Below are 24,382 nucleotides of genomic sequence, written 5' to 3' on the forward strand. Positions count from 1 at the left end.
GCCACCCTTAATGATGAGCCAATCATCATCAAGAAGCTTAAGATGACGGTGAGTGCTCTCCGTATGGGTAAGACACATGGCCCTGATGGTCTCCCTTTTGCCTTTTATCAGCTCTTTCTGCCTGACCTGCAAGATCACCTGATCTGCTTATTTAACTCCTTCTCCTATATGTCAGGAATAACGCCCACGATGGCCTCTGCCGAAATCTCTCTCATCCACAAAGCCGGCAAGGACCCTGCCTCTTGCTCCTCCTACAGCCCCATTGCTCTACTTAACACGGATGCTAAGCTGTTTACCAAAATATTAGCACAACGACTGGAGCCTTACTTCCCAGGCTTTATAGATCCAAACCAGATTGGCTTCCTACGCCATAGACAGGGAGGGGATAACGTCAGCAGAAAAGCACACCTGGTAAGAAAAAGCAAATTGCCATATTTTCCCCGCATGCCTTCGCTCCCTAGATGCAGAGAAGGCATTTGATAAGAATAATTTGTCCTTCTTATGGGCGGTCCTTGAAAAGATTGGATTAGGCACAGGAATTATCTGAAAGATAATGGCTTCTTATGTGGCACCAGAGGCTAGAATCTGGGTTAACTGGCAGCTAACAGAAACCATCACCATAATTCGAGGCACACAACAGGGGTGGTCATCTTCCCCCTGCTGTTTGCACTGGTAGTGGAACCTATAGTTACAAGGATCTGCTACTCGGATGACGTGAAAGGTATTCCCTTCGGGGGAAACAGCACAAGGTAGTCTTTTTGCAGACGACATCCTGACTCAGCCCGAAATCTCCTTCCCAGGGGTGGTGGACTGCCTCCAGGTTTACGAGGAAGCATCAGGCCTCCGGATAAATATGACTAAATCCTCAGTGCTTAACTTGACCATACCCCCCATCCCAAAGACCTTCCGTCTCTAGAGCGTCTGGCCCACTTTCAGTGGTCCCCTCACTCGATTAAATACTTGGGCTCACTCTCACCCCTAAGCTCTCCACCTAGTCACATGCTAATTGGCCATGTCCACACCACCCCATCCTGCCTCACCTCCAGAGATGGAAGCCTCTGCATATGTCCTGGCTCTGGCGTGTGAACGTCAGTAAAATGAACACACTACTGTGAGTCCTCACTCTTTTTCAAACACTGCTTACACCAATCCCTCGAGATGCTATCTTGCGTTTGCAAAAAGTGTGCAATTTTATCTGGAATGGCAAAAAACCCAAATAGCCAATGTATTGTTAATGCTCCCACGTACTAGAATATTACTGGGCCGCCCACCTACACTACATCTCTGAGCGGGTGGTTCGGTAGTGTGACAAACACTGGTTCCACATTAACAGAGCAGTGGCGCGCCGTCCACAGTGGGACCTAGCATGGCTGCCCAATGATGCCCTGCTGAAAGTGCGTACATTGCTACTCCCACAGTGCTTGATATTTGGGACAAAGTGTCGCTTAAGAAGGGCCTGACCTCCTTTCCCTCCCAAACACACCGATTGCATGCAACCCTGACTTCTCCCCGGCGCTCTCTCCCTCGTCTTCCCGTAAGTGGAGCAATGGGGAATGCCGGACGCTTAGTTACCTATTTGTGGGAGTTAACATGAAGACTTTTGCACAGTGTAAGGTGGACTTCCAACTCACAGACGTCCCCCGACTCAAATGCTGACAATTGCAGCATTGGGCACTACACTCCTCGGTGTACCCCGTGGCCATCCAACCATTTAACTTCTTTGAGACACATGTCTGCGCCATCGCGAGTTCCAACCAACTCATATCCAATACCTATCAGGCTCTTTGGCACTCTGCACCCCCCCCCACCCCCCCGCACACACCCTCATCAGTCAGCATGGCAGACTTCTGTGCAGACTGAGATGATGCCTAAACAATGGAAGACCCTATGGCAGACCCTCACAAGTCATATCACAGTCTCTCACTTAGGGAAACAGCTTACAAACTGATGTTTCAATGGTATCTCACACCATCAAGTCTGTCTGTCATCTACCAGGGCACATCCTCTCACTGTTGGCACTGTAAGGACAAAAGGGGGGATTGTCAGCATATCTGGTGGTCCTGTACGGTTATAAGAACTTACTGGGAAGAGATTCTGGGCCACATTAAGGAGATCGTAGGATTGCCCATTCTTGCCTTATACCCCATCGTCATTCTAGGCATTCAGCCCTCAGATCTCTGTGCTACGACTCACGCGGACTAGAAACTCATTAGCTATCTCCTTCTCGCAGCACGCCGGGGCATTGCACTTAGATGGAAACAGAAAAACCCACCCTCTATGTCGCAATGGTTCACTGCATCTGGCACATCATAGCCATGGATGGGATATCGCACACCCTGACACACACAAAGTTTCAACGTACTTGGAAGCCTCTCATCCAATACCTAATGTGCATACAATTCACTTGCTTTAGCCCTGTGAGACAGTGTTTGCTCCAACTCTTTGACTAGCCCACCACATGCAGTCCACCCTCATATTTCACATCACTTCTTCACCCGCAATTGAGGGTGAAGGGATACCCCGCGAGATACAAGGGGCATGGCTTGCCCTCACCCTGCCCTCTCAGCTGCCGACCTCGACCGGTTTCTATGCTGTTGAAATTATTAGTTACACATAAATATAAGGAGCTGCAAAATGCCCTCCTTTCTACACCCAAGGTACACAAACGGCTGTAAGATGGCATGCTTAGGCAACTATCTCCCAAAGGGCCACAGTCCTTCTTGCGCTGTTACAGCATACCAGATGCTTATTAACCATAAGCTAACTGCTTAGGCTAGCGCAGATGATTCTACATGTTCCATTGACCACCAAGGGCTGCTTACTGTTGATCTCCACTAAAAGTTAACACATAATGCAAACTGTAGCTTCCATGATGCTTGCTTAACGTGTGGCGGAGTAGTGTACCCATGAACCGCCTGGACTAGCTAGTCTTCATATTATTATAGCTTGTAATGTGTTAAATGCGAACTGTGACATTGTTTGACCTTTTCCTCTTCGTTCTTTCTCTTCACCTCATTGGCTACTACGAACAATCGTATATGTTAAGATACACTTCCTTGTTATGTGGTTAGCAGTCTAGTAGCTGGGTGGGCGGAGCTAGCTGGGGTGGAAGGGAAGAGGAGGAGAGTAGACAGGATGGGGCAGATAGAGTAGGGACAGGGACGGGATAAGAGGTGTATAATAAAGCTCGTGAATAGCTATCCAAGTGTCTGTCATTATTAGTTAAAGGACACTACATTCCTTATCGACTGATTGCTGCAGAGAGGGGTCAAAAGTGTACTGGTGGTGAAATGTATGTTGTCTATGTTTTGCTTGTTGAAAATAAACAGAACTGGGGTTAAAAATAACATTCTATACGCATGTCACGTCTATCGAATCTGTACAACACAAATAGGAAATTCACATCAAAAGATGGCAAGAGATGCTTGGAGAAAATGTTGCCACTTACTTTACTTGCAGTGGGAAGAAGTATATTGTATAGGTAAATATCATGAAATCCCCAATGCTATAGAATCCTTAAACCTGGCTAATGCTCCAAAGCCAGATGGCCTTAAAGGTATGTTTATAGATTGCAGAACATAAGTAAAATATTAGCATCATGATTAGAAATTGAGCTGCATTCCTATATACATCCTGCACAATCTAGGTTTATTTTTATCGATTATTTCCCATTTTTATGCAAGGAATAAATACATAATTCTACAAAATACAAATGAAAGAATACTTTTACAAGAATACTAAACAGAAAATCTGAAGAGCAGCAATTATATACACAAAGAACCGAGAAAATGCAAATGCAATAAATAATAAAGCAGGGGAAGAGACAAATATAATTATGCTCAATTGCCTTTTAAATCCAGTCCGTAACGGGTCCCTAAATTTTGACTCCCATTGCCTTTTTTTCTCCTCCCCTTAATCTTGTAGATTGCCATTTCCAGGTTATACATCAATAAAAATCTTGCCCGCCAAGACAAAAAAGACGGAGCTTCAGGGCTGATCCACTCCTTTGTAATACACGCTCCCACAGTTGCCATACAATTAAACAAAAATGACGCCGTAGCATTAGATCTCGTGTGGGTGATTGTGTCAGAGCTCAGCCCAATCAACACCAATTCTGTGGTAATATCTATTGTTACTCCCATTAGTAATCCCAAAAAGCGTTCTATGGATATGAAAAATTCAGCTAATTTTGGGCAAGAAAAAAACATATGGACTGCATCTGCAGCAAACAGCCCGCATCTGTTACAATTAGTCCCCGCAGATGTGGCCCATTTGGAGATCTTTTGTGGAGTGTATTACAGATCGTAAATAACCATATAGGGCTGAGTACGCATCCTCCCGGTCAACAGAACCTTGTTTGCAAGACTTAGCGAGTCTGCAACATTAATCCCTTCTTGCCCTAACTTCACAACTCACTTATCTAGACAAGCCTGTATATCATCAGGAAGTACCTCAATCAACTGAGTATAAAGTTGACCGATAGGTGCTTTCCCCAGCTTGTCAATAAGCGGAATTGTTCTCATTTGGTGTTCCAACCCTGGACCTAATGAATTTAGATAGTTACGAATTTGAAGAAACTTATAAAAATCATGCTTAGGAAGGCCATATTTTGTTTGGAGCTCAGGGAATGATCGAAGCGGGCCTGCTTCACATAGATCCCCTAATGTTACAATTCCTTTTGAGCACCATCTATAAGAGATTTGGTCACGGAAAATCAGAGGCAGTAGCTCAGCGGCAGAGAAGGGAGTGTATGCGTTAAGGTTTGCAACCCCCAGATGTCGCTTAACTTGTCTCCAGATACGATAAGCAGAATTAAGAATCTTGAATTTAGTTTTTTTTAAATAGCTAGGCTCTAGGATTTTAACAAGGCAACAGTTGGCCTCCTCCCCCAGACCCACCGCATATATTACTGGACTATGGCAAGGCAAAATATTGACACGCTCCCCATCTATCAATAAACTTATAAATTGCAAAGCAGTAGCCCAATAATATAGCAGGAAATAGCCCCCTCAATTTTTTGGCAGAACCATCTTTATATAGGCCCTTCTCTGGCGTCTTTAACCCCATAAAAATCTGGCACCGAACCGCTCTAGTTTTTTAAAGTAAGAGCTCGGAAATTCGAGGGGGATTGTTCTAAACATGTAGAGCAGTTTAGGAAGGTCGAGCATTTTTAGAATGTTTAATCTTCCTTACAAGGATAAATGCAGGTGGTCAAGTCTCTCCAAAGTAGTATTCAGTTTAGTAAGGACTGATTCCATATTTCGCTCTGGTATCTTGCTAATTGGCAAGGAGATTTTAATCCCTAAGTAAGTGAATTCAGAGACAGTTGCAATATTTAGCAGAGGTTCTTCCCCTATTAATGCGATCTGAGTTTTGGAGATATTAAGCTTGTAGCCAGAAAAAAAGCCCAAAATTAGTGGCCAGCGACTCGATTGCTGGTAATGCGGTGGCAATGTTACTGGTAACAATGACAAGGTCATCCGCATACGCTAGAGCTCTATAATCTGTATGCTGTACGTCAGTGGTTCCCAAAGTGTGCGCCGCGGCACCCCGGTGCGCCGTGATGAGATGCCAGGGGCGCCGCGCCGCTGTGCAGGATGTGGGGAGTGTTTGAAATGCCACCTCCAAAACGCACGGTTAAGACATTGGCGGAGCGCGTTCTCTCCACTTCCTGTTTTCATTCTTGAAATCTATTGCATCACAGGCTGCGATAAGCTCACCCACATTCTTTAAGAGCGCCCGACCAGACTGGGTAGCTGTACCCCCCCCCTTCTAGCTTTAAACATATCCTCTCAGTCACCGGCTGCAGTCAGCAGAGAAACTGCTGAACCTTCAAATCCCAGGTTATGTAATGTCCTGCTTTCTCATGTTATATATTAAGACTCTCCTTTTGAACCAAACGAACCCCCTCTCCACAATCGGGCCCTCCGTGGTGCCTGTAAATCAATCGCAGCAGACTAATCATAACAAGGGGTTGTATGCCGATCCTCCGTCGTGAGGTAAGGCAAGTGTACACATATTTAGAAGCTTTCCATCGGATTCAGGGAGGTTCCGATGTTTCTGAGTGCTAATAAAGATATAACGTACTACTGTTACACAACTTGATCTTAAAGTGCTCGGGTCATGTTAATAGACCAAACCGCTCTGGCAGTCACCGTTTTCTTAACAGAAGGTTGCATTTGATCGTCGTGAGACGGGTTGCTTGTGTGGCAAGTACGGTTTCCAGTTGTGGAAGATGTTACACAGAATGAATACAGCTATAAGACGCAAACACCACATGGGTTTGTAGAAATTATTTAAACTCCTAAGTTTGTTTCTTCACTGTATTTGAGTAAAAATTCAACCACATTTATCACATGCGCAGCACTAAAAACATACTTCGTCGCCTTTCAAAATATTTTGGTTTCTAGGTTTTGAAATCCAAGATGTGCGAAGTGCATATATGAAGACTGGTCAGAAGGTATGTGTACAGAAAAGGACAATTACTTCTGTATTGTAATTGGATTTACATATTGCTTACTACCCATGATGAGGCGTTGGAGGTATTTATAACTGGCAGCACGCTACACCATTACCTGATGTTAGTGGTTATTAGTAATTGTTGGTTATTGAGGTAGATTTGTGCTCTTAGGAAATTTTCAAAGGCATTTCTGCCCGTTTCTTGTGGTAGAATACGTTATTAGCATTTAATCGGCATTATTAGAGATAGTTCATGTAAGCTAATCATTGGATGAGCAGATAGGTTAGAGGAATTTGAGTAATGTTAGATGGCAAAGAGAAGTGATTAGTGATGAACGTTGAGTCAAACTTGGAAGGTTAAATAGGGTAGAGAAGGTGAAATATCGTTAGACTGCAAGGAATGGTTACTCGGAAGTAAAGTTTGTGATTTGTGAGGAGAGGTACGGTTATGTTGCTGAACTAAGTAGAGTAATGAGGGCAGGCATTACAGACAGGAGGCTACTGTATTAAGGCATGTAGAGGATGGACTGTAAGAAGAGGATTATTCAATGGAAAAGGAGAGAATAACTAGCTATAAAATCAAGGTGTATTTTCGTGCTGGGCTTTAGGACTATAGTGGGAGTAGGTATTTAAGATAGTATGCAATCAGAGGATGGATAAACAGCAGAAAGAAGGTGGCAGGTGATATGTTGGTGCTTCTTTATGTAAATGCAGGGCTTTAAGTGGGATGAAAAAAACTGGGGGGTCTCAAAGGGGCGTGGCCTATGTAATAAGGGGCGTGGCTTAAAACACTTAAGCTAACAATCTGTGCTTAGCATAGTGTGCTGCCTGACCCACCGGTAAAAAAAATGGTGGGGAGCCACGGCCAACTGCCAATTTGGTCAAGGGAGCCACGGGTCAAAAAAGTTTGGGAACCACTGCTGTACGTGAATGGGTTTGAAATTGATGGTCCGATTTAGTTTTTCCAAAAACAAATCAATATACAACGTAAATAGCAGCGGTGAGCACCGGCACCCTTGCCATGTACTGCAATTGATTGTGCACAAGTCTGACTCTCGACCCGCTATCCGAACACAAGCAACTGGTGACAGATACAATGCCTGGAGCATTGCAGGACCGAAGCCCTTCAATCTTAGGACCTCCCACATAAAAGGCCAGGAAACCCTGTCGAATGCCTTTTTGGCATTCAACAGGGTTATCCCGATTATAGAGTTAGTAGCTTGTGCCCAGGCTATAAGTGCTATTAAGCGTCGCACGTGATCCGCTGTGTCTCGACCCAGGATAAACCGGACAACAGTTTATCTTTTTTTAGAAACACAGTAATGATTGATTTCTGTCAGGATAGAGGTGCGTTCCCCTTTTTGGGCAGCCAAAAGAGTGGTCATGAGGTCCTCTCTAAGCACAGAACGAAAAGTTCGATAAAAATCTAGCAGGATCCCATCAGGTCCCACCACCTTTCCTGCCAACAGTGAAGCTAAAGAGGCTTCTACTTCATCCCAGGTAATATCTGCCTCTTGTTCTAACATATCTTCAGGTGTAAGTCTAGAGATTTCAAACCCGCTGCAAAACTCTGTAACTTTTTTTCCCCACTCCTGACAGGGAGAACAAATATTGTTAGCTGCAGGGGTCTCAGATCTAAGGCCTTCCGCCTACCCTGTGGCGTTCCCCAGGGCTCATCTCGGAGCCTTATCCTCTTTAATGTGTATGTGACCCCGCTGGCCAAGCTGGTAAGATCATTTGGGTTCCAGGCGATTTCCTATGCAGACGATACGCAGATCATTGTTTCTATCTCCAATGACCTGCAGTTGGTAGCAGAAAAATTTAACCAGTGCATGGCCAGCACTATCTGGTGGATGCAGAATAACTCCTTTAAGATCAATGCAGAGAAAACGGAGGTCCTAGCTTTTGGTTCGCAAACCTCAAACTGGTTGCTGAAATTTTTTTTTTTTTTTTTTTTTTTGCTGAAATTTATTTTATTGTTGCATCAAAGTATATAGGTACAGTGCAATTGATCTGCTGACGTGGCCTCAACATTCAGCCACGAACAGCTAAGCGTGCAACGTTTTCTAGAATCTATATAACTGGTGCAAACACACATTTTCTCAAACAATCAGTGTAGATCGTACAAACATGTCCGCTGGCCGGGAAACAGTAAATCTATATCGCCGATAGGGCGGTGGATAGTAGCAAGTATGTTGGATCCCGCCTTGAAAGCGCAGGATCAAGGCCTGTACTGTCTATGTAGTGGTGGCACCTGAGAACCAGGGGGACAAAAACCGTGGGTGGGAAGTATGTGGGCGCTAACAGGGTCTAATCAGGGGGATACTGGCGACGGGTGTCAGGGGGGGCCTCGGGGCTAGGGGGTCTGTGCCCCATGGGAGGGGGGGGGGGAAAGGAGGGGCGAGCAGGGGATGAGTACCCCCCAGGGATGCGGGCATCGAGGTGGGTGGCGTGGCATACGAGAGTTTGTGCAGGACGGAGAGGGTACCGGGAGACGGTCCCGGGATGTTTGCTACCATGTGGAGGTCATGGATTCCCTTGGGTGGGGGGGAGGGGTGGAGTAGGTTGGTCTTCTGCATGCGTGGATTGTCGGAAGCTGTGGAGGAGCATGGCCCATTCCATGGACAAGGGAATTTTGCGCGCGCCCCTGGCTTCTTCCTCTCTAAGGGCATCCTCTTCCGCCGCCGCCCATTTACCGACTGCACCCTTCCATGCCGCCACTGAGGGACCCTCCGGGGAACGCCAGCGCATGGCTATACACCTGTTTGCCAACAGGAGTGCTAATGACACGAAGCGTTTACAGACTGGGTCTCCCCTGGGGATATGAAAGATGCCTAGTGCACTGGACTCCCATGTGGCTAGTGTAGTGAGACCCGTGAGGTCCGCTAGTGTGTCGTGTACCGCCCGCCAAAAGGGGTGAAGGCTGGGGCAACTCCAGAACATGTGCCGAAAATCCGCCGTAGGGGAGCAGCATCTGGGGCAGAGGAATGGTGTGGAGGGATAGAACTTCTGTAGTCGCGCTGGGGTGAGGTATGCCCTGTGTAGGATGTAGTATTGGATGTTTTTGAAGCGGGCGTTTCTAGAGACGCGTTTTGGGGCTTCCAGGGCTTTAGTCCATTCAGAATCGTGTAGTGCGCGACCTATGTCCTCCTCCCATGTGGCTCTCAAATTCGTAAGGGGAGCATGTGAGAGTTCCCGGATTGATTTATACAACCAAGTAATTAAGTGGCGTCCCACCCCCATGTGTAGGATTGTGTGTATTACTGGATGCGTGTCTGGCTCGCCAGTGCAGAGATTAAAATGGGGCCGGTATCCATCGAGTAGCTGTCTGTATCTGAGGAATTGGCCTGGGGGGAGTCCGTATTCAGCGGTCAGGCGGTCCAGCGATTTTAGTTGGCCTTCCTCGAAGAGCGATTCTAGATCCGTGATGCCACAGAGTGACCACTCGGTGAGCAGTGGAGCGGTGAAGTAGGAGTCCTGCCTGGGGCTGCCTATCAGTGGTAGTAGCGGGGAGTACGGAGGCCTACTGGGGGACAGCCGGTGGATTCGCATCATGCACCGGCGCGCTATTGCCACTTGAAGGGGGTATGTGCGCCGAGGCTTGGTGCCCGGGAGGAGGAGATGGGTGAGTTCTGGGGTTGCGATTCTGCCGGCCGAAGTGACCGTTTCCTGAGGGTAGCGGTCCGCTGTCCAGTAAGACAGCCATTGGAGTTGTGCCGCGAGGAAATACGCCTCAAAGGATGGAGCCCCGAGTCCACCCTGCGCTGTGGGAAGCTGGAGGGTTTTCAGGGCAACCCGGTGTCGGCCCTCGCCCCAGATAAGGGTACCTAGGAGGGAATCGACAGCGCGGAAGAAGGACCTGGGCGGTATAACACCTCAAACTGGTTGAACGCCTAGTGGCCGGCAGATTGGGGTCCCCTCCCTGTTACGGCTAAGACAGTTAAAAACCTGGGGGTTATTTTTGACGAGGGCTTGACCTTCGAGTCTCAGGTGACAGGCACTGTTAGCATCTGCTTCTGTATTCTGAAAACTCTTAGAAAGGTGCTCCTGTATATGCCAGCAGCACTGCATCGACCCACCATCATTGCACTAGTCACCTCCCGGCTCGACTATTGCAATGCCTTGTACCTTAATATCAGCACGGCCTCCCTGAACAGGCTTCGGGTCATCAACACGCGGCTGCCAGGCTGATCCTTAATATACCTAAACGTCAGTCAGCAAGGGAGGGGCTTCGTACTCTGCACTAGCTCCCTATTAGGAAGCTAATTTCTTTCAAAGTCCTGTGTACGGTCTACAAGGCCTTCAATAGTAAAGGCTCGCAGCAGCTGAAAACCATGTTTAAATGGTACTTGCCTGGGAGGACTCAGATCATCCTCCCAAAATTCTGCAAGGTCAGAAGGGGCGGTAACTCCTTCTCTGTGGCAGCCGCAAAACTCTGGAATACCCTCGTTTCCTCTATCTCTCATGCGGATTCACTCCCTGTGTTCAGAAGGCTGCTGAAGACTTGGCTTTTCTCAACATAGTCAGCAGCTCTGCGTTCTCCTCTCTCTCCTCGACCACCAAGCGCCTTGGCACCTACGAGTATTAGTGCGCTTTATAAATCCTCATCCGATCCTTTATTCTGCCCAGTCTATGCCAAGGTCAACCGGATATGGCATGGCAAACCAGTTACAATAACAACATGAAACTATTGTGAGTGAATGCAGTGCATTGAAATACATTACTGTGTCCATGTTGGAAAGCTTTCTTTGAGAACAGCAAAACCCCAGATATTTGATTAAACGAATAGGACTCTGCTTGACTGCGTACATTGTAGAAATAATGAACAGTGAACATGCAGGAGGAGACATCCATTTTGAACAAGATGATGTTAAAGCCTAAATTGAGACCTAGTTAACATAAGCCAGAAAATATATTTTAACAAGGCATAACAAATTCAGTTGAAGTCGGTGTGTACATGTAAATTCCAAAGTAAATCCACATTCTGCACATTGTTAATTATGCACAAAAATATAAAATGCACAAAAACTCTAACACAAGAACTTCTAGTCATTTCCGCATAGCTCTTGCCCGGGATGAAAGCAATAGATTGCTCTCAGCTGCCTGACAGTCAAAATCATTCAATTATACTTGTGGAAATATAGCACAAGTATGCCCTCTCCTCCCTCACATGTTGACATATGTTGACGTTATTACTCACCCTCGGGTTACATTTACTGACAGTGTCTCCCCTTCAGGGATCTTTTAATGTTCCCTGCTCTTTGAACGAAAACTATTCAATTTTACTTGCAAAAATATAGTGCTAGTCACGCCCCAACCCTCGAAATTTGCTAATCTCATTACTCGCACTCTAGTAAAGTGTACCGACAGTGTCTCCCCTTCCTGGACCTTTTACTGCAGCTGTACATATGCATAATTAACTAGTTGATGCTACACTCTCCTTCTAGCAAGACTCAGGCGCTGGAAGTAGGGGGTTGGCTTGGGTGCTACAGCACTCAAAATAAATATGCTGGAGTTCAGAAATTGAAGGAGCAATAAAGAGGCCTCTACATTTAGGTTTTATATTCTTTCATTTGCGGTGCCTTCAAAGACAGAGGTAAAATGGCAGGCTCTGTCTTGTGACAAATTGCTGCTTATTCTTTTAACACGGTGTAAAGCGAGCTCTGTGACAATCTTGCTGGAGTGCAAAGGACCTGAAAGGAAAAGCTACAGGGTGTCAATTTTATTTAAACAAGCAACATTTAGATGCCTGTAAATGACTGTACACATTTTACAAAATATATCAGCGGCAGATATTTTTCAAATTTTTTGTAATTCTGAAGTGTGATGGAAACAAAGATTTTAATAGGATTACAACAAATCAAGACACTTTTCTTGGTGACCCACAAATTATAAATGTTTACTTAAACCCGACTGCATATTATCATTTGTGCACAATATAGTTTTAGCAGTAAAATTGTATGTCTTTGCAAATTTAGTAGGCATTTTAAAGGGAAATGTGCGGTCTTTAAACGACAGTTCACTACGACACAATGTCTTAGTAATATATTTGCAATCACCTGCTCCAAACTGCTACATACCACACCCTTACCACTCTCCTGTGATTGGACAAGGCTCATTTGTTACACTTGTTCTTTGTGTACCACTTGGATTTTTCGCAATCCCTATGAGCCCGTTGATGTAACATTGATGGCAGTACCCCCACTCTGAAAATTGCTGCAGAACCACTGGCCATAGGTATACAGCTCAGTAGGCCCATTCAGGGCAAGATGAAGGGTGGAATTGTTCTAGCTGTTGGCTGTGCAAGCCCATATAGGGCGCAATTGAATTTGTTGACGAAATATTATAAATATATGGAATAATGTAACAGAACCTCGTTGTGAGCGCAGGAACTGTGGCTTTGATAATTGTCTGCAGAGCGTGCTGTAAAAGCGTGGCAATGTAGGCAAAGAGGTATAATTTTCGCCTGTGCAGTAATGTCTTTACCACTTAAACATGGTGCGATCTATTCTGTGCTTAGCCCATCACTCCCATACAGGGCACAAGGTGGAATCACGCTGTTACTTTGTTACCTTGATTAGGATTGTGAGCGGACTGTGCTAGCCCATGCAGAGCGCGTGCAACGTCACAAAGTTATGTAACAATGTATCAGAACATCGCCATGTTACATGTGCCATTATGCTGTAATGTTTGCCTCAGGGTTAATTTTCACCGCTCCAATATGGCGCATGTTACTCTCTGCCTGACCTGCAACTCTGCCCGACTCCTAATTAACCTTCAATTTATTGTGATGTTATTTTGAATATATTGAGGCGAGAACGCGGCGCTGCCAACACTGAGGAAGGCGTACCGCTGAAACTCGTTTGTTGTTTACTGTGTGCCAATAAATCCAAAGGAGTACTATACCATGCGAGTGCTGGTAACTCTGTTTATGTGCTAATATATATATATATATGTTTCCTTGGGTGTTCAACTCACGAGCACCACATACAGTTGCATGCAGTCGAGAGACATCAACACTTCTCCAGGTAAAATCTTCAACCTTCAATACCTTATTTCAATTTTCTGTGTTCTCATATTCTCCATGCATAGGGCATTTACACAATTCCTTGTTCCATACCAGAATGGACCGACGTGTTTCAGCGGATTGCCTTTTACTGGGTCTATAAGATTATGAAAAAGAATCGGAGGATCCTAAAATCAGATGTCGTATAGGGAAAGATCTGCCTATACATCCTTTGATTAAGTTCAGAAAATCATGGTCGATCAGGGATGCCCTAATAGAACGTCATTTACCTAGAGAACAGCGAAATGGATCGCTCACCAATTGCAAGGTTTCTTCCCAAGCGGCAAATGCAAAGCTTGTGGCATAGCAGTAAAGTATTCACCTATGAAGTTCCGCTTTAAAGGAACTTAAACAGATTAAGCAATTCATGAATTACCTTACTACACACACACTGTTTATTGCCCAACATGTCTATGCTAGCTGAAATATGTAGGGAGTACCATACACCGAATGAAACAACGACTTCTAGAACACATGAGAGCGATTAATAGCAAGGATGTAACTTACCCAGTGGATAGACACTTTGAATCTTACCATCAAAGCAATAGGAATCTGCCTACATTATTTTTTCTAGGACAAGTACCTCATGATGTGAGAGGTGGGGGCAGGGAATTGAAGCTTTGTAGATTGGAATCAAGATATATATTCGATTTACAAACATAAAACACCCATAGGTTTAAATAGTAGTGAAGAACTTGGGGGTTCACTTATGAAAGCTGATATAAGACTAATATAAGTCACCTTGGAAATGGAATAGACGAGGTAACTGCATACATGTAGCACAAGCATGCCCATATAGGACAAAACAGGTCCGTAGGTTTCTTAGAAATGCCCATCTGTGGGCAAGCTAGTAAGCTATTGAGTCCCCCGGGTAAAGATGATAATATACCTGTGAGAACAAGAGCAGAATATCTATTTGAACAGAAGCCCATACAGGGCAAGATTAAAGCTAGCGGGTCGAATTTCCGAATATCGCCTATCTGTGGGCATGATAGGAGTGAGGGGGGGGCTAATAATTGTCAAATTACAGAAATATTGAGTGATGAACATTAAAAGTAATAAGTACAATTAAGAATGTTGAAGCACGAATTACAAGAAACATTTCTGACATATGGAGAAAGTATACATTTTTATGCTACCAGATGGCACTGATTTTTGTGTATAAACATGGTCCGTCTTCAATGTCATCAGTATGACGTAATTACGTTTATTAACAAAAAAAACAGAAAAGAATGCTGGCCCCCAATGTTGATGAAGACGCTTTGCCAAAACACATCTGTGTTGTGTGCATGAATAGTCCAATAAAAGGATATTCTTCCGAGAGTGCTGGTCAAATTTCTGTTTGGAGCATATACATATATTTTTTTTCACTCCCTTGCACCGATTGGATGCACTCCCGGTCGGGTGCCTTAGTCGCGGCAGTGCAGCCGCGTTCACAATTGCCGCTCTCCCTACGTATTTTATCACTGAAATAGGCACTCAAGACTGTCATTTTGGCTCAACCGCTTTTATTTTCAGCAAAACACAACGCGTTTCAGCATCAGCCTTCGTCAGGTGTTTCTGCTAGTGCGCCAAAAAAACGATATTTTTATATATGTTTTCAGTCAGCAGCCATACTGGCGATCACATGATTTACTCGGGCATAGAAATCGACAATGGACTAAAAGATTGCCGCCATATTGAGTTGTTACGATCTATATATACAGACAATAACGTGTTATTTGATATATTCACAATTAATTTACAATTTGTTATATAAACATATTTACACTACATTCGGCGAATACATGCCACAACGTTATTCAGCCCGTTTAAGGTTAACTTTTAGCCGTGTATCGGCAGGGGTGCCTCCAACTTTCGTCGTTAGCACCTTTGTCACTATCTCGTATTCCTAGTGACAATATCTTGCCATCGATCGGCTTAATTCCCATATATGTGATCGTTAGATGGTTGTTGTTTTTATATTTTTCAACAAAACCACATTTTTATTCCTTACTTTGTTTTCTATATCTTACAGACTGGGATTCATATTAAACTATTCAAAGCTATTCTATTTTCCTATGTGTATTGCCAATTCTTCTCCACCATTCATTCCATTTGGATGTTTGGTTTCCAGGTCTATAATAAATCGAGACTCCAGCCTCCTCAATTTCTTAGTTCTATCCCCTCCTCGTACATTGGGAGGAACCTGATCCAATCCAAAAAAAATACAATAGATTCCTATTGCTTTGATGCTGTTCGGCGAAATGCCTAGCCACAGGGTAACTGGCATCATTCTTGGCAATCGCTCTCATGTGCTCTAAAATTCGAATTTTCAACGGATGGATCGTGCTCCCAATGTACTTTTGCCCACATGGGCATACCAGGCAATATATTGCATATTAGGAGTTACATGTTAAGAACTTGTTCATGAGCCTCAGTGTTTTTCGTCCACTATAACGTGGCTGAAACCTATGTTTTTTTCAGTGAATTTCAAAGGTTTTGTAAGTGATAGTTTTTAAATGTATTAATTGTAATATTTTTTTATACCGATTTACTACATTGTTTTAAACTATTTACTTTTAGATCTTTTATTTTCTAAATCACATTACATATTTTTAATATAAATTGAAAGAAAAAAAAATTGAAATATTAAAATTGTAATATTTTTGTATTTTATAAATTTATAAATATTTTATATAGTAGGCAGTGATATCCTATGGAAGGAAATTCAAGTTACTGGTAAGTACGGTTACAATTACTTTTCAGGAACAGTAGTGAGCTGAAAGATGCAGCACTGAGGTCTCTCCTGATACCAGGGGCCCGATGTAGGTAAATCTACATTTACCACTTCATGAATACCGAATCATACCGAATCGGTATTTATGAAGTGGTAAATTAGAGGGGGGGAGGTGTAGGTATTTCAGATTCGGTAAATACCGAATCTGTAAGATTCGGTATTTACCGATTCTGTAAATACCGATTCGGTATCCCCCATTGCTTCCTATGGGCCTTGTTGCCCATAGGAATCAATGGGCATTACCGAATCGGTAATTACCGATTTGTGCAAGGGTGCAGGGGGTGTCACTTTGACACCCTCCAGCACCCCAAAAAAAGGCATGTGAGCCATGGGGCACACAGATATGCCCTAAGGGCATGTCTGTCTGTCACATGGCATATGTGTGCATGCACACATGTGCATGCACACCTGGATTCGGTATTTTAACACCCAATTGGATTGGGTGTTAAAATACCGAATCTGAAGGGCCTGTGGGATTGAAAGTAGTCCCACCTACATCCCAAATTTAAAAAAATAAAAAATAAAAAAATAATTCGGTCAAATTACCGATTCGGTATTTTTGCGATTCGGTAATTTTACCGAATCGGTAAAATACCGAATCGGACAAAAAAAAGGTCCCCTACATCTCAGTAGGCCAAATACCGGTCGGAAACGGCCGAAATCGGCCGTTTCCGACCGGTATTTGGTACCTACATCGGGCCCCAGGTGAGTAAATCGGAATTTGTAGTTTGGCTGATTTTAGAGGAATATTTGTACGTTGCAAAAACAAACTTTTCTGGTGAAAACCACACAATAGATTCCTCTGGAAGGAAATACAAGTTACTGGTAAGTACGCTTAGATTTACTTTTCAGGGTCTGTACTGGGTTCAAAAATGCAGCACTGACGTCTCTCGTGATAACAGGTGAGTAAATCGGAATTTGTAGTTCGGCTGATTTTAGAGGAATATTTTGCTCAATAGTGAAGGAATTGGGGAATCAATTCCTCTTCAATCCTGAGGTCCTCTGTGAGCCAACTAGCCCACCAGGTACCTCCAGTATGAGCCAGGGAGCTGCGTTGCAGAGAGGTGTTCAGAGGGCACGCCCCCTTTTTACAACTCTCTGCAACGCAGCTCCGTGGCGCTTACTGGAGGTACTTGTTGGACTCGTTGGCCCCTAGGGGACCTCTGGATTGAAGAGGAATTAATTCCCCAACTTGAACCGCCTACAGGGCATGTTTGCACACATATCACCTCAAGCTCCACCCCCTACCTTCACCACTGTGCAAACGCGCCCAGCAGCATGTTCCTTGTTGGGGGATTAAGTCCCCTTGCATACTGGGGGTCCATGGGGGCCAACTAGCCCACCAGGAATCTCCAGTATGCGCCAAGGGGTTGCGTTGCAGAGAGGTGTAAAAAGGGGCGTGGCCGCATTACACCTCTCTGCAACGCAGCCCCCTGGCATGTTTGCAGAAGGGGAACTAATTCCCCTTGATACTGGGGGTCCCTGGGGGCCAACTAGCCCACCAGGAACCTCCAGTATGCCCCAGGGAGCTGCATTGTAGAGAGGTGTTCTGAGGCCACGCCCCTTTTCACACCTCTCTGCAACACAGCCCCCTGCCGCGTTTGCAGAGGGGGAACTAATTCTCCTTGCATACTGGGGGTCCCTGGCGGCCAACTTGCCCACCAGGTACTTCCAGTACGTGCAAGGGAGCTGCGTTGCAGAGAGGTGTTCTAAGCCACGCTCCTTTTTACACCTCTCTGCAATGCAGCCCTGTGTTGCGTTTTCAGAGGGGGAACTAATTCCCCTGGCATACTGGGGTCCCTGGGGGCCAACTAGCCCACCAGGAACCTCCAGTATGCGCCAGGGGGCTGCGTTTCAGAGAAGTGTAATGAGGCCACGCCCCTTTTTACACTTCTCTACAACGCAGCCCCCTGGCCCATACTGCAGGCTCCTGGTGGGCTAGTTCGCCCCCAGGTACCCCCAGTATGCAAGGAGAATTAGTTCCCCCTCTGCAAATGCGCCAGGGGGCGCCTTTTCTGAGAGGTGCAGGGAGGGGGCGTGGCCTCCTCCCGATCCCGTTTTTTTTTTTTTTACTTTTAAGAAAGGGGGCTTTTTTTTCCCCCAGGGCCTGCCCCATATTTTTAAGTTTAAAAAAAAAAAAAAATCCGGAAGGGGGCCGCTTTGCCCCCCTCCTGTGGCCTCTTTTGGCCCAGGGGCCGGCCATTTTTTAAAAAGATTTTTGGGGGGGAGGGGGGCCACGCAAGAGAGAGCAGGCCCCGGGAGAGAGCAGGTTTCCTGCTCTCTCGAAAACCAAAGCAGTTTGCTATAGTAGGGTGGGAGCCGCGAGGCTCCCGCCCTACTATAGCAAACAGCAGTGTCCCGGGGTAGGCACTGCAGGAGCCGGCCCTGGGGGCTGGCAGTCCCCAGGGCCATCAAGGGCTCCAGGAGGGGGGCCCGCGGCCCCCCTCCCAACAGTTCAAAACCCCGGGGTGGTGGTCCCCGGGGCTGGGGGGGGTCCATCACAGACCCCCCTATTTTGAATATTAGTGCCCCGGGGAGGTGGCAGTCCCCGGGGAGTGTGGGGGGCTTCAGCCCCATTACACACAGGGTTTTTTTTTTAAAGAAGCCCGGGGGGGGGGGCGGTCCCCGGGGCTTCTGGGGGGCCATGAGCAGACCCCCAGCTTTTCGCGATTTTGCGATTCACGAAAAAAATTGCGAAATCCGCTGGGCAGCGCGATGGCCGCGATATTTGCTATTTCGGCCGCGATATTTGCTATTTCGGCCGCAAAAAGGTTCTCCTGGCAGTTATGAAAAAAATGGTGGCTTCTTATTGGCTATACGCAAACACGTCACTACGTGTCTCCGTACAGCCTTAAAATAGAATAGCAGCCGGGAATCATTTCCTTTCATGCATTTAGTGACAAGGACGAACACTGCCTAGGCTAGGCCCCCTTCGAAGAGCGCATGCTGTGTGGAACCCAGTCGTCAAAGAGAAAGAGTGCGACCGCACTCAGCATTCACCGACCCCCCACCTCCCTGATTTGGAGGAGCGTCTCGAATTATACTGTGCTTCCTGCAGGACACAAAGAACAGTTTAGTAAACTAACAGGCAATGTAGTATTGCGAAATGAAGCAGATAATGCACTTTTGAAATCACGGCACAACACGTGACAGAAAAACCATATGGTGCTCCTGAAGGGTTCCCTAGAGATGGGAAAACAATGGAAGAGTCCTAAAAGTTTCAGCGTGACAGCGGCTCCTAATGCAGGCTGTAACAGTGCCAACATCAACATGTCAGCTGCTGGTAGCTTTCACTCGAGTGGGCAGAGGAAGCACTCGTTTGTCATCAGTGGCTGTACACAAATAGTTACAGAACGTCGGGCAGTGCAGTGCAACACAGCACAATTCAGAATGTGTGAGCGGTGCCGATATGCCACCACTCAAAGGTTTGGTTAAAAGTAGGAGCCTTCTACTTCGTTGACATCAGCGGTTCATTCTGTTTAGAGATATAAAGGTGAAACCTCATTTAATACTACAGTAACTGTTACAACAGATCGAGCAAACTCTTGTTTGTGACACTTATTAAATAGTACTGTACTATTTGAATAATTTCCAATTTATTAACATGGTCATCAAAATCCCACATTTAGACGCCATTTCATTGGTGTGATTTTTATTTTAACGTCTTAAAAATGTTTTATTACCGTTTGTTCGCCTGGTTTTTGACTGCATGCTATATTTGTCTGAAGAATGCCATAAAGGACAGCTGTGACATCATATTGTACAGATCCTGGAGGATATTGTGGCATGAATTCACAAATTTAGCGGCACAAATATGGAAATTTAGAGGGGTGGGAGCTTTAAAGGACAGGTGTTCTCTGTCCTCAAGACAGTAGAGACTACATGGCAGCTGCTCTCTCAGGCGCTTTTCATCGGTTGCATGGGGTGCCTGCTGTCCCATATAGGTATAACTGTCCCCTGGCCATTACTTTACCAGCCTGCCCATCATTTCTTTTCCAAGATGACTAAAACAAAATAGAGATATTCAGGGAAATCAGGTATTTTCTTTCTCCCTTGAAATAGGATTTGAAATTGCAAATATAAGAGGAAATCACTCTAAAAGTCTTTTAGAACAACAGGGAAAGACCTAGGTTTTTTTGGGGTGGGGGGGGGGGGGGGTTGGTCTCGCCTACAGACAGCTTTAGCGAGACCCTCCAGCATTTCGTGATTCACAAAAGAATTGCGAATTCAGCTGAGTAGCGCAATGGCAGCAAAATGTACTATTTCGGTTGCAAAAAAGGTCTCCAGAAGGCATGAGGTAAGGATTGGGGCTGTGCACAGCTGCAGAACTTTAAACATGCCTATTTCAAAGTGGAATGCTCTGCTAAAACAGTATCCATTGATTTAAGGCTGAAAATGAATGATTATGAGTAAAATAAAGTGCAGCAAAAATGCCGCTAAATTTCCATATTTGTGCAGCTAAATTTCCAAATTTGTGCCGCTAAATTTGCAAATCTATGCCGCTATATCCTGGGGGGTCTGCATGAGCCCCCCGAATACTTTTCATGGCACACTACTAGTTAAGGAATGGAGTCCCCCTGACTTCAGTGGGTCCTTGGGGGGGCAACTGCCCCTCCTGTCACCTCCAGTAAGTCCCACACAGCGTGATTGCTGAGAGCTGGTCAGAGAAACCACCCATTCTCTCCACCACTCTACAAGTGGACCTCCTGGTGCACTACTTGTGGGGGGATAAAGTCCCCTTGGATGCTGAGGGCGCTTGGGGGCCAAGAACCACTCCTGTCACCTCAAGTAAATCCCTTCTAGCTGGATTCCTGAGAGCTAGTCAGAGGCCCGACCCTCTTTATCCACCACTCTGCAAACGCTACTATTAGTTAAAAAACCATAGAAATTCATTTAATAAACCAAAGGTTACAGGGACGTTATCATTAGGAAATGGAATTTATAAAACCTTAGAAATAAACTGACAAACTGAAAGGTTATAGGGACGTTCTAGTTAGGTTAAGATCTAACTCATATAAAACCAGTGAAATTCAGCAGTTATAGTTACCTGAGCAAACCATAGTTTATGCCCCTGCAATGCACTGCTCATGACCTCACATATCACATCACTCATGAGTTCATGACACTATCAGTGACATCACTGATGACATCTCAAATTATATCACTGTTGACATCACTAATGACGTCATCCACAGAACCACTCACACACCCCGTACAATATCTTGTATGCCCACTCCCACTCAACCACTCACAGACCCACACAAGTACTCACACACCCACTCACTCCTCCATAGAGGCACTCACACACCCACTCATATAGCCACTCACACAACCACTCACCCATACAGCCACTCATTCAACCAGTCACTCACCCATATAGCCCCCATACAGCCACACACTCACCCGTCGGGCTACTTACACACCCACTCACTCACACAGCTCTCAAAACAGCCACTATCTCACCCATACAAGCACTCACACTCCCACACAAACATTTGCATATTCATTTGCACACCCATGCAAGCACTCAAACATTTGCTCACTCACCCACTCACCCATATATCCTTTCACATAGACACTTACTCTCCTATACAGCTACTTACACACCAACTCACTTAACCAAACACCCACTCAGACACTCACTCACCCATACAGCAATTTACACACTGAGTCACTCACTCATACAGCCATTCAGACACCCACTCACTCACCCATACAATCACTACACACCAACTTACTCACCCATAAAGCCACTCACACTGCCACTCACTCACCCACACAGCCATTGACACACCCACGCACTCACCAATACTGCCACTCACACAGCAGCTCACTCACCCACATGGCTACTCACACAGCCACGCATCCACCCCTACAGCCACTTACACACCATACACACACGGATACATACCGTCACACAGCCACTCATATAATATATGTTAGAAGTGGTATCACTCTGTAGTAGTGCATCTAGTATACTCATTTAACTTCTGTATTTATATTAGGTAAACTCTTAAAAACATACTCACAGGATGATTTCATCAGTGATGTCACTTCCCATGTCACGAGGGATGTTTTATGTGAGGGCATAAGCAGTGCATTACTAATGTGTAAATTATAGTTAGTTAGCTCAGGTAACTATAACTGCTGAATTTCACTGGCTTTGTAGCCTAACTGTAACGTCCCTGTAACCTTTTGTTCATATGTATATATGTATAAAGGTTAGAGGGTATATGTGTGTGTATAATATATATATATATATATATCGCGTTTTGCTTAATCCTCTCCCCACTTGACAAAGGCAAACGCCAAAACGTGGCGTCCCTGAAAGTTTTGGTGCACAAAAAATCCGTTGTGCAGTTTCCTGGTGTGCCACCTCTTAATTTTTCCAGTGGGGAGAGGATTAAGCAAAACGCAAGATACGGGGTGGCTACTGCTGCCTGGTGTCACCAACATCGTGTGGATAGGAGAACCGCCAAAAGCAGCGATTTGGAAAGAAATATATATATCTCCCAAAGGTTACAGGGACGTTATGGTCAGAAAAAATAAAATACAAAATAAGAATAAATAAATATATATATATATATATATATATATATATATATATATATATATATATATACACACACACATATACATACATACACACACACTATATCGCTCTACACCCTTATATCTCTGTGTAACATGTTGTACTGCCCACTCCACTCAAAATAATAACAACATGTGCCCATGTTGTTTAATACATGATATCTGTAGGGAGCTTTAGTTTCGATGTTAGAATTGCAAAATGTCACATAAGTGTATTTAGGCTCGAAGATAATAAATCTCTACACATCCTTATCCAGAAACTGAGTTTTGGAGATAAATGTTACCAATGTCTAACTTGTTTTGTCATACATCGAAATATTAAGGTTCGAGTTGCCCTGCTGAGAAACCACCTGGGGACTTGCACATTTGCCAGAGTCCAGGGAATCGGGTTTCCATTCTACATTGGTAAACAATGTATATATAAGAAACAGAGAATATTAATAAGTCATATGGAACATGAGAGAATCATGAAACAAAGAATATATATTTTCCTTCAGTTACTAGAAAAACACAGAATCTTAAATAAAAGGTTTGACTATTACACAATGTAAAGGGACTCTGTTTACCAACGTCAGAAGGATGAAAATCCGAAGGGAGCTTGCAGAATTCGCACTCCTGACCTGCAACTCACGCATGCTTCAGTTCACTGACCCATCTTGGCAGACAGAAGCTTCCGTATATTTGAATGCATTTACAATACGTTTTCATTACAAGGGTTCAGTTACTTTCTCGTACTCACACACACCCTGAAAGTATTGTCTACACACAAAAAGATGTGTGCGCAATTACCCACTGTCCCAGCTCATTAGCCATGCGTAGAAATGACAAGATGGCTTCATGTCACTTTAGCGTGTATATTATCATGCGGTTTGCTGGTCCAAATGGTTCCATGAAAATGAACCAAGGCTACAACGCCCAGAATACACCAATAAATATCAAATGTTAAATCAAAACCCACAACTGGTCAAATTGTGCCCAAGTCACACGGAGTAATCTGGTCAGTTTAGTCATATGTCAACAATGAGATGTGTGCCGCTTACGCAACAAAAAGTTGTTCTAAATGAAAAAGGAACTAAACGTTCCCTAAACAACGTTCTTGTCTCAACTGTACAGATACCAATTTAAAAACACAACACTTTAGTCAAAAAATCTGGAAAAGTACCTCCAAAACACCGCCTAATCCCAACACAAATTAAGACCCCCCCCCCCCCCCCCACACCCTTACCAATCTGTTGCCACTCAAATGTTGGGTGCACCCATGCTTACTTTTGTCCAGCTTGAAACGCCCACCATACCCACATTTTTCTTCACACACAAGTGAGCAAACCGTAAATATCCATATTTTTCCTGCACATTGACACCCGCGCAAACGGACCTCTTTTTACCGCTAGAGGCGTGAGACAGCGCAAATCCCTAAACTCTGAGGCGTTAGTTACTTTTCCCAGTCAGGGTCTCCCTGCCTCCTACCGCAGCCCACCCCACCTCAA

At 44.9% G+C, this 24,382-nt stretch overlaps 1 protein-coding gene across 2 annotated transcripts in view; it reads right to left on the reverse strand.

Moving 5' to 3' along the window:
- The window catches only part of LOC147710721 (uncharacterized), a 166,127-nt gene that overhangs the window by 141,336 nt on the left and 409 nt on the right, over positions 1 to 24,382 (reverse strand). Inside the window, exon 1 of one of the 2 annotated variants that reach the window (XM_086921447.1) lies at positions 24,162 to 24,342. The exons of the other annotated variant lie outside the window; for it this stretch is intronic. Within the exon in view, the coding sequence (XP_086777573.1) occupies positions 24,162 to 24,188 (27 nt within the window). The 5' untranslated portion in view covers positions 24,189 to 24,342. Of the gene's footprint in view, positions 1 to 24,161; positions 24,343 to 24,382 lie in introns of those variants that run through there. 2 annotated transcript variants of the gene reach the window in all.

This window comes from Lissotriton vulgaris, chromosome 5 (genome assembly GCF_964263255.1).
Source record: "Lissotriton vulgaris chromosome 5, aLisVul1.2, whole genome shotgun sequence".
Classification (NCBI taxonomy): Eukaryota; Metazoa; Chordata; class Amphibia; order Caudata; family Salamandridae; genus Lissotriton; species Lissotriton vulgaris.